The following is a 17598-nucleotide window of genomic DNA, read 5'->3' as shown; positions in this document are numbered from 1 at the left end:
ATAATTGTGCCACTTACCTATTTTTGCTGTTTCTAGGAACTTTTTATTCTGTACATAGGACGATTCTGTACAAAATATGAAGTCTACATTTTTATTACTTATTACCATAAAACAAGGTACAATGTATGTACAATATTAAAATGAAGCCATACTAAAGCCACACTAAAAAGACACTTGTAATATTACTTTTGACATTCCTGATGTACAGGTGTAGTTTTGGAAACTGGGGGAAGGTGTCAGACACAGAACTTTATGAAGAACAACAGTCACCAAAATTCTACTTTAATTTTTCTTTTTACTTTGGAGGTATTAGTTTTAGAATGGTTTAGTACAGGTTTATAAGAAGTATATAAATATTGATAATAAACATTCTAAACCATTAGTGGTGATACATTTTGGAATATTGCCTAAGTAAACGTTCAGTGGCCCAAAACCAAGTATGAATTTATGGTGAACTTTAAGCCTTTAAAAATATCATAGTATTTCCCTTTTTGGTGAGTGTTTATCTTCAGTAAAGAACAGAAATAAAATCTAGATGGTGAAAGATGTTCTTATACGTTAGGCATCACACAATCAATCAAACATTGATATACAGGGTTTTTTTTATCCCTTGGGCAACATAAGAATAATTCCTTTCAGCAACCTCTTGCACAAACATACTGAACACCCAAAATCAAAGGTAACTGATAATCTACCAGCTAAAGATGGAAGTTCAAACAATGGTATATCAAAATACATAAACATTGCTTTACACAATTAAAAAAGCACCCTTTTTCCCTCAAAAGGAGAAGGCATCTTTAAACTGTTTTAATATAGTTTATCCTAATGGTAAAGCATATTCTTTTTCAAGTTTTACAGGAAATATTTTCAGACACAGTGGACATTCCACTTAAAGGTTGGGTTGGTCTTTAAATTTAGTTGTTGTAAGCCAATATTTACCACCCACAATTTTCTTCCAATAGACAACATAACAAATACTGGAAATTGAATGTTAAATGCAACCAACAAACAGCAGGCACCACATCTGCACAAGGTTACTATGAATGTCTGCTTTGCGCAATTTTTTTTTTAATGGATGCAGGAGACGTTATACTTCCTTAAAAAGTAAAACAAAACTATTTTTAAAGAAGCCACGTTTTTATCTCTTTATGCATCAAGACATTAAACATTAAGTTATACCATGTTACTGCCAGAGACAAAAGAAACTAATCACCCATTCAGAATAGCAGAACACATTTCAAACAGCTTGTAAGCAGGATAAGTAAGTCAAAATACTGGCCACCCTGAGAGAAATCAAATATTGAAGACAAAGCACTATATTTTTAAAGAGATTTTCCTCCCGTGCTTTTCCATCTACAACAAAAAGCTCATTACATGCAAGTAATCTTGTGGAATATATAGCAGCATTTGAAGATCATCAGCAACTCAGATGCATTTTCAGTTCACTCGTGAGGTGTATTTGCAGCACATGTGCTCTTTACAACAACAACAAAAAAATATTTTCACGGTAAAATTATGGTCACTATCTCCTCAGCTCTTAGACTCATTTAAAAAGAAGCAGAATGGAATTCAAGGGTCTGTTCTTTTTCTTATTTTAATAAAGCTTGTGATGTTGTGTTTCCTGAAAGGTTATGTTCATCTTTCAGATAAAAATTGGTGCAACTGAAATCACGCATAGTATCTGCCACAGAATATTGAACTCCTAGAGCCCAAGAAAAATGCTGAGTATTAAAAGCTCAGATAAGGGAGAAAACAGTGAAAGAGTATTTTATTGACTTGAAAAAACTTAAAATGAAATTTTATATTCAGTCTATTCCCAGTCATAGTAAACAAATTGTCATTTTAGGAAAAATTCTTCTACCAGTTCATATCTGGAATACTGGTGCCGTATTATACATTAAAGACTGGAAAATATGGCTTTAAATATACATAAAGTATTAGGACATGGTATATATAGATATAGATCTTTATCCCAAAGTAAAGGAGAAATAAATTTACAGAATTCTTAGAAAGGAATGATGATTCAGGATTGTCATGAAATTTACCAGTTTGTAAGCCATGTTTTATAATATGAAAGAATAACTGTGTATTTTCAAAACTGCTGGTATATTACAAGACAGCAATAAAGTGGAAAAAACTGTAAAGTTGAGAAATCCTAGAAAAAGTTTAATACTTAAATTTGAAATAATTTTACTTTTGAAAACACACATTTATCATTAGTACCAACTATTGGTCATTCACTTATTTAGATGGAAAGCGTTTATAGAATGCTCTTCTCAAATATGACTATAAAAACTTGTATGTTATCAGCTAGCTGGTACTATGATAACACCTCCAGGAAGTTGTGTCCACTTGATTATAGTCAACCCAATATTCTGCATATGGAATTGGGTAATTTACCATTGTTTGAACTACTAATCTTGAGCTGCATACTCTATTAAGTTATTGCCTACAGAACTGGGTTGAAGAAAGCTTTGACTTTGTGTGTAACTGATTGGTATGGCACAGAAAAGTTCTACTGTAGAACTGAGTCCAGAAAAAAAAAAAACCAAAACAACTTTTCCTCCAAAATAATATTTCACTGTAATAGTTTAATGCCCATCATGTGATATTAAATCATCAGCTCTGCAATGTGATTCCAAGGCTTTCATGGTATAGATATCCTGAGGCAGTTCTGACTTGCGTCGCACAAGAGGACGATCTTTTTTCTGATCTTTCTGTGCCTGAAATAAAAATAGAACAAAGTTGGCCAAAAATACTAATTACTAAACAATTACTGAAAAATATTTCTAGCACATCAGTATGTTCACTTATGGGAAACGACATAAACACATGGGAAAAAGTTTATACTTTCTCTTCTTTACCCCACCAGCTACCCAGTTTCAAGTCTCGAAATAATTGTTTTGCTAAGAGGAAAAATTAGAAACAACTAACAAATTCTAAGCTACTGGCAATCGTGACATTACTACCATGATTATCACTTGATAACATTTTTAAAAATAAAATTATCATCTATCTTCTCACTTATTTTTCATTTTGTATGTCTCTACATGTAAGATAAATTATCCTAAGTTTTTTTTCCATGCTTCTAATTACTTGTGCTATTCAGATATCTGAAAATTTAAGGTTCTGCGGTATTATTTTACTGATGCTTTCTCAAAACCAGACAGTATCCCTATCAGAGTATCTTGAAACTATATAATGGTGTCTTTGTATAGTCCCCATGTCTGTCTCACCTACCTCAATTTGCCTGTTAGATCAATGATATTTATTCATGTTCTTCTATTAAAAAAAGTGCTTATAAAAACTGATTGTCTTCTACTTAGCCATTGATTTACTAGCACATTCAAAAAGTTAGTAAGTCATGGTGGTCAAGTTTTATTTGTAGCGAAGAGTATTCACTAAGAAAGCTTACATAGTCTGGTATAGAAAAAAATTCCTGGTCTACTTTCCTCAGTCATTTCATCACGTCTTCAGTATGGACATTCTGCTACATTGCTAACCTCTGGCATAAACCTTACTTTCACTGAAACTGTATAGATCTTTACATAGAGTTCCTCACTTCTGAAGTTTTATTTAAAAAATAAACTAAGCTGTCCTTTTGACTTGCCCCCCCCTCCCTTTAATTGATAAAAAGGGATACATAACTGTCTTTCCAGTGTCCTCTCAAAAACTGATGCAAGAATACTACCTAGCTTTCCTTCTGCAATACTCTAATCCTTAATCAATCCTTTTCCTGCCTGGTGACCCAGACTTACCAATCCTCTTGCAAGCTTTATAATTCTCACAGATTTCTGTAAGTTTTTCTAATAATAAGAATTCCTGTTTCAAACTGTTCTATTAGCTCTGCTAGGACAGGACCTTTATCTTTGAAAAACAGGCTTATAACCTTCTGATCGTATCATTTACTTCTTGCACACTTTCTGAGCAAGAAAAAGCAGGAAAGCATGCACTTGGAGAGATGGCTAAAGAATGCTTAAACAGTTCCAACCCAAGTTTCAGAATTTTATTTAGTTTACAAATTTTTTTCTTTTCCGTTAGTGTCACTTTTTTAATCCCCACCCCTTCTAACAATTGGAGCAGGGGGAAATCAAGCTCATCCATAGGAATGCAATGCACTCATTTTCCAGCTGGAATGTTATCAATGAAGCTGTATGTAGCCCCCAACATTATAGCTCTTGAAGTTGAATTCTTTCTAGAAAAGAAGGTAAGACCTAGGTGGAGTCCTTGGTTTTAGTTTGGACTGCCATTACTGTTTGTGCATTTTATATTGTGTAATAATGGCCCAAATCCCCAAACACTTCCAGCAGCTGGGACTGGGAAATTTCTTAACTGCTTGTCCCAACTATTAGTATTAGTCATACTGTGGCTGCTTTTCTTCTAGAACTAATGTTAGAGCACTGAGAGTTAGGAGGTATGAGTTTTAATTCCCTCTGGCCAGGACAGAAAGTGAACCAAGGTCTCATAAATCTTGAGAAAATGGTTATGCGCTAGGAGATATCAACACAATTCTAAGATTAAGCAGTACTCGCTTTTTTCAATATTCTTGTATGTACCTTTCTCCACCAGAACTGGTTCTAGGCTCTGGAGCTAGTGAAAGGAGGCCACTCTCCCCATCATGTGGGCCTGGGTAAGCTATCCAAGGTCTGACAAAAGGCAGAGGTTTAGAAACTTTAATAAGCCTGGTGCTCCTCACAGACTAGCACTAACCAGTGTTCCCATTCAGGGGAACGCTACCCTCATTCATTGCCCTGGATAGGCATGTAACTCAGCCACCGAGATTTACTTGTAATGCATAGCGTTCCACTCCAGAGTAAGTGTTTAAAAAAACAGCAATCACTGAGCATGTCTTGGAGGCATTCTAGCATTTCTTTTGATTTCAACCTTCATCCAAAATGCCATAGTACACATAATAAATAAAATATAATCTTGCAGGATAATGACACTGGAATTTTAAGAAAGTAACATAGGAAGTTAGGTTGACCATATACTTATTTTTATTAAATTTCTTGTTTGATACATTGCTTCAAATTAACAGACTATCTCCAATCTCAACCAGTTTTTCAGCTCCAGATCAGTTCTCTGGTCTTAAACTTTGCTGGATTTAGAGATATTCATATTACTGATACTCCTACCAGACATCTTAGTGATACTGCAATGCTCCCTGGCACCTCTCCATTTTCCATCAGCTCCAAGTTTCAATCTCTAGTTTGAATGTCAGGATTCCGGTTCCACTTAGCTAAAGTTAAATTAAAAATACCTGAAGATCACTAAGAATTAGCTAAAAACAAAAAGACTGGAATGACCTTGAGAGTCCTTGCCCTGCAGTAGGTAATGGAACGTGACAGATGGTGGACTGAAGAAGACGACCCATGAGTGGGCAAGACAAATGCACACTTTACACATTTTTTCAAAACGTAGTAGCTTTAGCCACCAAGAAAGCTCTGAATAACAAACAAACAAAAATGTCATCACTAGAATCTGACTATATTTTATACAAGTTTTCCTTATGAAAAACCAAAACCGTTACATAGAGAATAAAACATGATGTGGTAGATTTTAGCCGTATTTTTAACTATCCTTAAAGCATAATCATTGTTCCCATCATGACAGAAAAAGCTATTTCTAAGTGAAAAGAAAATGAAAGCTTCTGTACAAGAAATGTCAAAAGAGACCATACAGCAGATTCACAGGCGTTAGAAATACAACATTGTGCTCCTGGCTGCTACAGTAGCACTTAAAAGTAGCAGCTCTAATGAAGTTTTATTACTGTAGGACAAATGGTTACAGGGCTGAAAATATAACTCAAGTTTATGTCTAGGATTCAGAGTCGCTTAAAAAAAACCCTAATTAATAATTCAGAGTACTTTGTTATCTTCACATGGCTTTACCTGACAAGCCTCCTCTTTCACTGTCTTTTTCAGCATCTGCAAATCTTCAATTAAAGGCCCATCTGTTTCCATTGCAACAGGACTGTTCAGCAAACTCGTGTCACTGTATGTTGGGTACTAATAAAACGCAAAGTGTTAAAATAATAATTCTTAGTAGTAATACCTAAATACTAAGAGTGTATTTGAGCATTTGAATGCTATGATTAGTTATTTGAGATTAGCTTCACTATCTTATGCTTCCAGGCACCAAGTTAATAAATTTTAAAATGGAACTCCAATACTTTGACTTGGCAGACGTGTCCTGTTGAAAAATACAGTCAGAATACAAAAGACATGCTTTGACTATCTGAGACTGAATTTTAAAATATTTAGATTTTGCCACTGTTGAATATCTACTTTGGCAATCATTTATCTGAATTGTCAGTGAACAGTGTAGCAATCCAAACACAGTGATTTTACTTTCTGGTGCAATTGTGTTGGAAGAGAAAATACACTGTTAAAAGGCCAAATACGGTTAATATACATTTAAAATAATTTCAAAACAAAATATTAAACTTTCCTGTGTTGAGGAAGTAAAACAGCTAGAAAAGTCTTTTGGGAATAAAAAACATCTTGTAGAAAAACTTGTATAGTATCTAAAGCTTACTGTACAGCAATCTCAGTATTTTAAATTCTATTTTAATTCAGATGAGGTGTATGCGGTCTTGAAATCAAAACTCATTTACAAACACACATACACACTTTTTCATCCATTTTTCCTCATAAATATTTTAGTATCTGAGTGCACCAATAACTTAATGCAGATGAGTCAAAATAGAAAAAACCTGACAGCAAGGATTTAACGAATATAATTATAATGATCTAAAATCTTAAAATGTATTCTTGTGTCATGCAGAGTCAGGAATAGCTCTGAACAACAAGAACTGTCAGTAATTAGACAAATTAAAAAGTTAATAGAAATTCCAGGAAAAAACCAACAACTTAAAAATCCATTATATAGAGTGCTAAAAGCATTTATATCCTTACGTCAATTCAGTTGAGCACTCAGTGTTCAAATTAATAATTATTTTAAATTGCTTCCAATTATTAGCCCTCTTTGAGCATCCTATGCAGAACATACTGTATACAGGTTGTGTTCACCAGTTCCAGAAAACATACAGTTACAAAATATTACTTGGGAAGAAAAGGAAATTTACACTGTAGAACTCTAAATTTTACTACTACAAGTCAATCCCCTTATTTAGGCAGACATGCAATAGTTCATCAATTGTGATAGCAAATGACCACATATATCAAGTACTCTTCAAGCAAGGCTTTTGGATGGCTTATCTGATTAGAGGAATGTTTTGTCACTGGAAGTCAATTGCTGCTTTCATACGAATGGTTCTTTTTTGATTAATTTAACTGATCTGTTGTCAACTGACATTTTGCTTAATTTTAACAAATTTTATTTGAGCAGTTTAGTAATTGTTCCCGAGAAATGCCACAAAAGGAAAAAAACATTTATGAAATTCCTCCTTCTTAGAAAAAAGATGACCCCATACTTTCTGTTTTAGAATAGCACTGAGATCATAAAGTGTCCCACTTCTGTTTATAGAGTACCATTACTCCATCTTCCACCACTTTAAAGTCAGCTAGATGATGTTGGAAAGATACAGTACAGTAAGTTTCTTGCTGCAGTATGGTAAAATTCTGGCTGCAAAGTAATTGAAATGTTTGAGGGTTTTTTTGCCCATAGCAGCAATCAGTATGATTAAGATAAAGGAAACCTGGCAGCATTCTCCAAGCAAATTAAGTAGGGGAAAAAAAACAACCCCAAGCCAAACCATCCCCTTCTCCCATAATTTCAAAACATAATGAATAGTCTAAAGGACCTTTGTTTATCAAAATTTCAGTTACATCAAGTAAGGCCTGACAGGATGTTTTCCTTTTAGTAAGAACCTGAGGTGCAGGTTCACCAGAAGACCGGCCCAATGCAGGTATGAGAACAAATGCAGCAGACAAGAACGTACAATATTACTTTAATCCATTTGACACAGAGGAAAACTGACCAGTCATAACTCACAGTTTGCAGAAAGATCTCTTTTGTAATATATTGTTTGCAAAACAGCTTTTCAAGAGAAACCAATTATGGCATCTCTATATTTTCCATAATTTTGCACAATAACTTTTCAAACCGCAATACAGTATGTCTCCTATTATAAGAAAAGGAAAAAGTACTTCATATCATACTTTTCAGAAACCTTTTTAAAAAAAAATAATTACTTGCACAAGAGAAAGGTTACAAATTTTAAAAGTACTTTTATTGTATATCTTTCATAATACAATTAGTGAAATTGCTTTATTTCCATGATCAGACCTGTTTCCCCCACTGATGTTTAACAAAACTAAAGTATTTAAACATGAACATGTTAATCTTTTCTAAGTACCTGGGGATTTGATTTGGCTAGATTTTCTATTTTAACCCATGCTTCTTCCCGTTCCTTCAATTTTAGCTTCTCTCTGAAAAAAAAAAAATTAGAAGCAAAAATGGCAAAAGAAGCTTGGTGAATCCTGCATCACAACTTAGTATACTTTCTTAAACATGAAGAAATTCACTAGAAGAATTCAACAGAATAAATTATTTAGCTATGCCTCTTTCAGCCTACAGCCCAAAATATCACTTACTGTTGATAGGATAATTTGCATTATATCAATACCCCATGATCTCAAAGCAACATTAAAAGGGAAAAAACTTCTATTTTCTCATGAAAGCAACAAACTGGCTGATACCAGTTTATCTTCAATAACTGTACATTGTTAAAAGAGTTAAAATTAAAACAGAAAGATGTCTTGATCTATGTTGAAAGCACATTTGTGTTTTAACTTTATAGTATTTGAATTCTATATTGAAACATAAGAAGCTAATATCTGACCATAAAAAAGGGCAGAGATTCTTACTGTCAGCCCAACGGCTTCAGGTAATAAAGGAAAAGGCCCAGAGACATTTTGAATTGAACACTACCAGAGAAGTACCCAACACACACACACACTTGTTCAAGGGAGTCACAAGCCAAGGGGGATGACATGGGATGCTTTTTTTTTTTTTTTTAAATTAAAGTAGGAAAGGTTTGTTTCCTTATGCCTAATGTAATTCAAAATGGTAAAATCTAGGGGGCTTCTCCTTTCTTTCTTACAGACAAACAACTTATTGCAGAGATTAGAACCAACACTTGTCTTTGAAAGGTGGTAGAGTTTACAAGGGCTTTGAGCTTAAGAGTGCTAAAAATGCTCTCAGGCTTCAATATATGGATCATCCACTCTGTGCATATATATATATATATATATATGTATATATATAAGCAGTTATATTCAGGCACATACACAATTTGCCTCCAACTCTCAATTAAGTTAAGTTAAGTTTGGGCTGGAAGAACTCTTTAACCACCCCTTTTTAATGTCTTGTGTGATGGGGGATTTTTTTGTTTTGTTTTGTTATTATGTCACTCAGCACTCTGCCTGCCTTAGTTCACACTCAAAACGCCACCCAAAACCTCCCCAAAAAACAGAGAAGAAAAGATTGCTTTCCCATTTAAAAAGGATTCTACTTATTTGCTGTAAAGGAAGAGAGACTTACATAATCTTTTTTAAAGAAGCAAATATTCACATTTTGTTATCTATAAACACACACATCTCTTAAAAATTTGTTATACCAGAAGCTCATTTCTACTTAAATTGTAATAAGGAACTTCAAAACTTGGACAAATCAATCTACATTAAGAATTTGTACTACTTCAGGTATATTGGTTTAAAATAGGTGTATAATCTGAACCACTACTTGAAGGAACCTCTGTTCATTTCAAAATTAAAAATAAAATTCAAATCCAGGTATTTTCAGTACCCACTTTCTAACTATGCTCCCTAGCCCCTAAAATAAGAGCCAAACCATTAATACTTTTGACTTCTTGATCTCATGTTAGTAGGCTTTATAACACACTGAATATTCAAATTTATGTCTATTTAACAAAATTTGAAATAAAGGAACAGAAGATTAAGTGACTTCATAATCATAAAAGTTATCTGCATTTTTTGATATAAAGCAGACAAATTCTAGCTTCCAAATCCCTGCTCTGTTCACTGGCCTATGCAAGAATATCCTAAACTCAGCAGGATTCTTCTGGCAAATAATGTACAAATGTCCTGTATTACAACAGAGTAACAACTGTATTTCAGGTAATTTTTAGAAAAACATGCACATGTGCTCACACAGTGCAGTACTGAAAAATACTGGAAAAGTGTTTTGGGAAGAACTGAGGGACAACATGAAAGAAAATAACACTGGGTAAATAAAGCATGCTAAAATAAACATAGGATGTAAACTAAACTGTTTAACAGATGTTTTACACTGAGCTCCCTGATTAGCAGGGTCCCTCTCAAAAGAAATTTTTTTAGGGAGATGGTGACACCCCCAGCAGTATTAGGCCAAAGACTACATGAAGCATCCTATTCTTAAGAAGATTTTACAATTCATATATAATGAGAAGTTTCACCAAATCAATTTTGAGACTGTTGTAACTGTAATCAAATGGGCACAACTTCCCACTAAAAACACAGTAGTTTTTCAGAGCTAAAGCACTCTGAACAAATTATTCAAGAACAGACAGACACACTGACACGAAAACTTACTTCAGTTTTTCTGCTTTAAATTGCTGTGTGCAGTCATCGAACAGTTTTTGGTTCATCTCCATGAAGAGTTTCAGAGCATTGTATATCAAGCCATGTATTGTCCTATAAGTAAAACTTCTGGTTGAAACTCAGAGTACTTTAAACTTTGAAATCTATTTTTTCTGGTCAACAGTAGCCAATAGCCTACATAACTGGAAAATTACATCATTTCAGAATAACTGGAAACAAAACTAGTTAGTGGAAGTTTCAGTTTACCCTCAAAAAGGGCTAATACAAGTAGAATCATAGAATAGAATCATAAAATCATTAAGGCTGGAAAAGACCACTAGGATTAGCTAGTCCAACCCTCAACCCAACACCTCCATGCCTACTAAACCATGTCCTGAAGTGCCACATATACATGTTTTTTGAACTCCTCCAAGGATGGTGACTCCACCACCTCCCTGGGAGGGGGTGTACTAAAGTACTAAAATTACCAATTTCGAATGCAGTTTTCTTACTCCATAGTACTACTCATCACTTACGCTTTCAATGTTTGAACTTCATTTTTACTACTACGTGTGTCAATACAGGACCAGTTTTGACATTTAGTAGTTGACACTAATCAAATTAGGGTTATTAGAGAAAATGCAAGATGACAGTAAAGATCTGGATATAAGTAACTTACTGCCAACTGACAAATTAAAGACAAAAAAAAAGTTAGTGATTAAAAGGAGCCTAGAAAAGACAACATTCATTTTGAAAACTGCCAAACAGCAACAGCACTCACTTCAACACAATTATGCCAGGACTCTTTAGAAAAGTGTTAGCAAAGCGAAGTGGAAAACATCATTAAAATTAAACAAAAATAATCTGCTTTATGTCATGCTATTTATGACAGGAATTTACAGTTCCAGTCTGTAATCTATTGCTGATCACTAAATCCAAAAAAGCAATCAGTTAAATGATTAGTTTGTATCATACATGTAGAGTTACAAATAAGAGTTCAGCAGTGCTGGGTAGCAGGACTTCTGCTCAGCATAAAATGAATGCATGGCCTTGAAAGCCACAAAAAACAACCGACAGCAATCCACATTTACTATGTACAGTTGCATCACTGAATCAGAATTTTATTGATGAGTACGTTATTTGTTACTGCTTACATCCAGTGACAGTAACTAATCACTAACATAACTTTATCTTCCATTTCTTTTCCTGTGTCTAGTGGCAGACTGATTACACATTCTTGGCCAACCCACCAGCAGTCCTCAATTCATGGCCAGCGCTAGACTGATACTTTCACCATCCCAGCAGTTGCACAATAGCTCAAACAAAGAAGCACTATACAATGGAACAGCTGCAGAAAGGAGCTGACCAGGACTGTTTTCATGCGCAAGTACTATGTTATTGTGGGGAAAAAAGTGAAAATAGTCAATGGAGAAAGAAAACAATAAACAAAAAGGGGGTGGGAGGGGAAGGAAAGGAAAAAATGACCTGCTCTACAACATATTCCACTAGCATGCAGAAGAAATGCAAATCAGCAAAGCAGTTAGCGATCAGAAATCAAAGTTAGTCTTTAGAAGTATCTGAACTACAGATTAATGCCAAATTTGCTTCATATTAATAAAAATACGTCATGGATTAGATGCACTAAAACACTGTTTCTTGTTTAATGAAAAAAGGAAAAACTTTCTTCCTCAATTCTTAATTTTTTCTAAAAATTCTGACAACAGTAGTCTCCTTATCCAGCAACTTTAATATCACAGAATAAACAGCTCAACACTGTTAAAACTAGCAACTCAAAGATCTGAACCACTTTTAAGCCTAAAACTAGACATAAGTGAAGGAGCAGAATTTTACTTGTACAAGTGTTTCTTACTTGTTCCAATGTGTCTTTGAATTCCGGTACAAGGATGGAAACATGATGGGTAAAATCTTTGCTGCATTGTCACTAATTAAACTCATAATATATTCATTATTCCAGTAGTATAATGCTCGCTCCGCAACCTAAGATGACATGAAAAAGAGGAACACTTCTTCAGACAATCTCTTAAAGAGCAAATAATTGAAACATTTGGCAAATATAAGGGAAAGGTACAAAAAGTTGCAACTTAGATTTGGATTTTTCTAGTGCAAATGGGAATCAGAGCTGATGGAAAGAGATGGAAAAATTGCTTTTTCCTTGATAGGGACATGATTCAAACTATAACATATGAACTCTGAAATTCAAGCAAAGAAATGTTTTCCCAAAGAGTATTTGTAGAACTCTATTACAAGCAGTGAAACACAAACAGTATGTACTGAAAGTGTTCAGGTACTTCTGAAAATAGCGAGCTTTTAAGCTTTAATGTTAAGCATAACACGGAAGTGAATCACCCAATACGAATGCGCATACCACACTCTTGGAAAGAGACAATAAAGCTAACATTTGGATGCTTAAAATTTGACACAGAACTGAAGACTTTTTTGCAACAAATGAAATTCATTACGGTGGATAATAGTAGGTAATACCATTATACAAGTCTGCTTTACAAAATCCTCATATTACTGTACATTCATTAAGTACAGACCTGAAAGTGTGGACTGGACACACATTTGGCTAGCTGTCTGAAAAGAGGCTCCATAACTTTTACAAATTCAGATGGTTCAATGACATCTAAAATTTCTTCTAGTTCATTTAAAAACATGACTTCTTTTGGACTGTGAGTCTTTGGCCAGTATTTCAGCAGTGCCATTACAACCTGTAGAGACAAAGTGAACATACTCTTCACGATAATTTGACTTTACCTTGCGCTAAATTGTATCTCATTAAGAAGTATGGTATTTTAAACAGAACACAAAACTCAGATTTCTTGTCCCATGTGACAGCAGTGATCAGATATGGTTCAGTGTCACAGAAATAACTGTTAATAGGTCTAAAAACAGTTCTTCAGAAAACAAAGTTATACGCTTAAAAGACATGTTCAAAAATAATCATCAAAAGACTAGAGAAAGTAACCTGACATCTAACTTAACATGATCATCATCAACAAATAAAAGTGCAAATTTGCTATGATACTATGGGGAAAATTATCTGCCACTTAAGTGATAGCAGCTTTCAATCTCTAATTTCTTGGAGGCATACTCCAAAGCTCAAGAAATTAAGTTCTATCATGTTTTTAGAAAAAATTTACTATAAATACCCAAATTGACAGGTGACCAACTACTCTAGCCATGTTTCTCTTAAATGTCAAATTGTATTTAATTGACAATATTACTATAATCACAGTCTTAACTTTCTTCATGATTATTAAATTATTTACTCAGCTTGCTGAAGCAGTTTGCCTAGCAAACCATGAACACGCAAAAGATAGGTGGGAGAAAGGCGGGGAGACAACTAAGCGATCCGTAAAAATGTGACACAAAAGGAAATCATCTGCCAGTTGGCCCACAACTCTTCAGAAAGAGTCTATACATCTGTGGGAAATGTTTCTGAAGCCTAATTGAAAAACAAACTCTCTCATCTATTGAATATATAAGTAGAAGAATTTAAGTCTGAAAAGTGATACTAGTTTAGCAGTTATATTTAGACATTGTGTTTGTTAATGGAGTTATGAATTACATCATAATTTATTCAAGAATCTTCAAATATACACAAAGTTATATTGAAGGAATAACAACTCTTGTGCTGTTAGCAATTTTTCATTTAAGGAAAATGCAAGTAGACACAAATGTTTTTGTTATGAAAGGATGATGATTTTTTCCCCAAAGACGTCATTTTTCAAACCGAAGTGTAAGATTTTAAAATTTAAGTTTGTTTGGGTTTTTTTTAAACTATAAAAACTGCTTTCCATCTGTCGCAATTTGGTGCCAAACAATATTCAAATAGGAAGACATCTTCCTTCAAAGGATATTTAAACCATGTTAAATATTTGAAAATGACTGGCATAGCACTCAATCTTATATTTAGATATTTTTGATGAGAAATTAATAAACCTTGAATATGTAAGTTTATAAATGCTTTTTTTTGTGGTTAAAAATTAAAAAGCCACATAAAGAACAAAAATATGGTGGTGTCTGTCTAGTCCTAGATGTAGAACTGGACAACGCCCCCCCGCAAACAGTACAGACTTCTTGAAAAACTCTTCTAAAATAAGGTTTATATTTGTCTTTTTATATAGTTTAAAAGTTGCAACAATCCATTAGCTTTTCCCTCAGACAACAATTTTTTTCTCTCATGTAGGAAAAAAAAGCAGTCTCTTCTGTTGTTTTCTGAAATGGAGGACATTTTTATAGAAGTCCACCTTTTTATATTTAAAAACTATAAGCAATATTTAATATCATCACTGATGAGATATCTCAGTGAGAAATCAGTGCATCTTTCATATACGTATTATTTATTCATGAAAGCAGACACTCTGTCCTCAAGGAAGCCTTTGGAAATTTATGCAGTTTTTTTAATAAGATGTCAAAAAGTCTCATATGACAATTATAAGGGGAAACAAAGAGTTTTATTTTGTAATGACCAGAATTTTTAAAGGGGAACTTAGTACTTCAGTGATGCATGTGCTAAGTTTTTAAAGAATGTTGTAATCATGTACTAATTTGGGATCAAAAAGGGAAACAGAGTTGGATACAGTTTAGTTTAGATTTGTACTAGGAAATATGTAATATCCTAGCTGACGTCTGGAAGAAAGCTAAGATTTCAAGATCTCATACAGCACGAATGACAGAATGTCTGAGATTTGATATCCTAACAAATACTAAAAGCTCCAAGTAGAAAAGAGTTCTTGCTAAGCTGCATACTTCATTTGTTTCAAGAATCCCAGTTTCCATCTTACAACGGAAATGGCTATAATCTAATAATGTGCACTTTTGTTAGTAACCATCGTTTTACTGATTGCTACTTGGTGATTAAACATATTAGTTCTCACCTACTTAACACTGGGTGTAATGACGCAAAACACTATATACTATCGAGGACAATTAAAAAGTATTCATCTACGCAATTATGTGCAGCCAGACCAAAGTCTGGTTTTGTCTACGGTCCAAAGTTGGTAGACATGAACAGGATCTGACTCAAAAGCCTTGCATCAGTTGGTAGCTCCATGTGCCAGAAATCTGTGTTCCATCATAACATCAGTCTCTCAACAGAGCACAGTTCAGGCAAGTTAATTGCTGACTAAACTGCTTCTGGATCAACCATCTCATATCCAGTCAGTCAGAACAAAATACGCAGAATAAACTCTGGTCTGTTTGTAAGAGGTATGCTCTTAATGTTTTTTTAATTCATTTTGGACATGCCAAACAACTGTTGGAAAAACTGAATTTGATAGATCAAAATGGTTAAATGTTTGAGTCTTCCTAACAAAAACAATTACTTATAAATACTTTGTTCCCAAAAGCTCCTTAAACAGTCTACAGATGAAAGGGATATTAATATTCCAAAATATATAATAGCAAGATAAACTTACGGGTTCCGTAAGCGTGCTGTCCTTTTCTAAAAATTGAACTACACAGTATGCCAGCTACAGTAAAAGAAAAAGATTTTTATTAACACTCACTGTGAAACTGAACACACTTTGAAATCACTAGCGTAGTGGAGAACACTACTGAATTCAAATAAAAGCACAACAGTTTTTCCTGTAATTTTACAAAAATTATTTGGCAGACAATTTAAACAACAAAAGGGTAAATACGCTTTACCAATTTTTCCCAACCGTCCCAAGTCTGTCCTCACTTTTTTCTGGGTTATAATATAGACAAGCACATAATTTGATGTTTTCTTTTTAGACCTAGTACTTTGCATTTCAGCACACTTCACCTTTTCAAACATAAGATTTAAAAATCACAATCTTGTCCTCTAAAGTGCTTTCCACTCACTAACATTTTGGTGTCCCATGCTGATTTAATAGGTTATGAAACAGAAAATACTTAAGTTAGTTAAAAATGCATTGAACAGTTGTAAATCTTAGGATTTTCTATATATAGAGAACTAATTACAACTATGCATATCAATGTAAAGCTGATGCAAGCTGAGGCTGAATTACAGTATTTACCAACTTCAGTTCTGAGAATGAGACTGTGTGTCTGTGCCTAAATGGTCAACTATTACATCCCTTTCACTCAACAGGCCAATCATCCCAAAGTAAATGGGAGGATCACTGCATGCCTCATGAACTGTTTAACCATTTTTCTAATGTCTCTCCATTTACAGAAGTTCAGCTGATGAGCCCAATTCCTTTCCTCTTTTTGATGATTGCTACCAAGAATGTCCCTAGGTAATTTGAGGAATGTACAAAGATTATTACATCTAGTGTTCTCCACTATTCTAAAGTAAATTTGAATTAAATATAGAAATTAGCTTTCTTCATGTGTATCTGGATTTGCAGCAATCCTTCTGAATATCTGCCACTGTTTCAATGTGAATTTTTGTGGTTTTACTCTGGTGTTTCACACACTAAGCTCACTTGAAATGCCTTCCCATTTCATTCAGTAGGACATGTAAGAGAGGCATCCCTATGTCACTATTTTCTTTTTCCTGATAGTAATGAGAAATGCAAATCACCTGAAGGTTTTTGAGAATTAGTTTGTGAAGTAAGGGGAATAAAGAAAGACCAATCCATCTCAGGTAGGTAGAAGAAAAGGTGGCGATCACAGATGTCTGCACTAGTTGAAAGAAAGGTCTGATTGGCCACACCCCAACAGGTTATGTTCACAGCATTAGAAAAAAAGAAAAATATCTTTGGAAGTGGAAGCCACTCTAGCCTACTACTTCAGCAGGAACCAATGTGAGCCCCAGTAGGCAAGATCCAAAGAAAATGCTTATAAGCATCTCTAATTGCTACAGAATTGTAATTATACAAATGGTGTTCTTAAAAATACAAGTTGTAATTGTGTTTGAAGAAATGGTACTTAAAACTTGGAGTACTTGAACTTAACATAGAAAATGTTGAACTTTCAAATTATAAAAACAAAGCTGTGTAACAACTTCTCGCAGAGAAAATTTCAGTATATGACAATAATCCTGTGTTTTCTCTAAGACTGTATGATTTCCCACTCCTCCAGGAATTCTGAATGGAAC

At 34.0% G+C, this 17598-nt stretch overlaps 1 protein-coding gene across 3 annotated transcripts in view; it reads right to left on the bottom strand.

Moving 5' to 3' along the window:
• Positions 1–77: 77 nt before the first annotated feature.
• Positions 78–17598, bottom strand: part of PPP2R5C (protein phosphatase 2 regulatory subunit B'gamma) — an 84535-nt gene continuing 67014 nt past the window's right edge. For all 3 annotated transcript variants that reach the window (XM_075503594.1, XM_075503595.1, XM_075503596.1), the window contains 7 exons: positions 15989–16042; positions 13106–13276; positions 12415–12542; positions 10557–10658; positions 8321–8393; positions 5892–6008; positions 78–2723 (listed from right to left, as the gene is read on the bottom strand). In XM_075503594.1, coding sequence (XP_075359709.1) covers positions 2592–2723; positions 5892–6008; positions 8321–8393; positions 10557–10658; positions 12415–12542; positions 13106–13276; positions 15989–16042 — 777 coding nt within the window. In that variant the 3' untranslated portion in view covers positions 78–2591. The remainder of the gene's footprint in view (positions 2724–5891; positions 6009–8320; positions 8394–10556; positions 10659–12414; positions 12543–13105; positions 13277–15988; positions 16043–17598) is intronic.

Source organism: Mycteria americana, chromosome 5 (genome assembly GCF_035582795.1).
Source record: "Mycteria americana isolate JAX WOST 10 ecotype Jacksonville Zoo and Gardens chromosome 5, USCA_MyAme_1.0, whole genome shotgun sequence".
In the NCBI taxonomy this organism is placed as follows: Eukaryota; Metazoa; Chordata; class Aves; order Ciconiiformes; family Ciconiidae; genus Mycteria; species Mycteria americana.
This window is presented reverse-complemented; position numbering and strand designations above follow the sequence as displayed.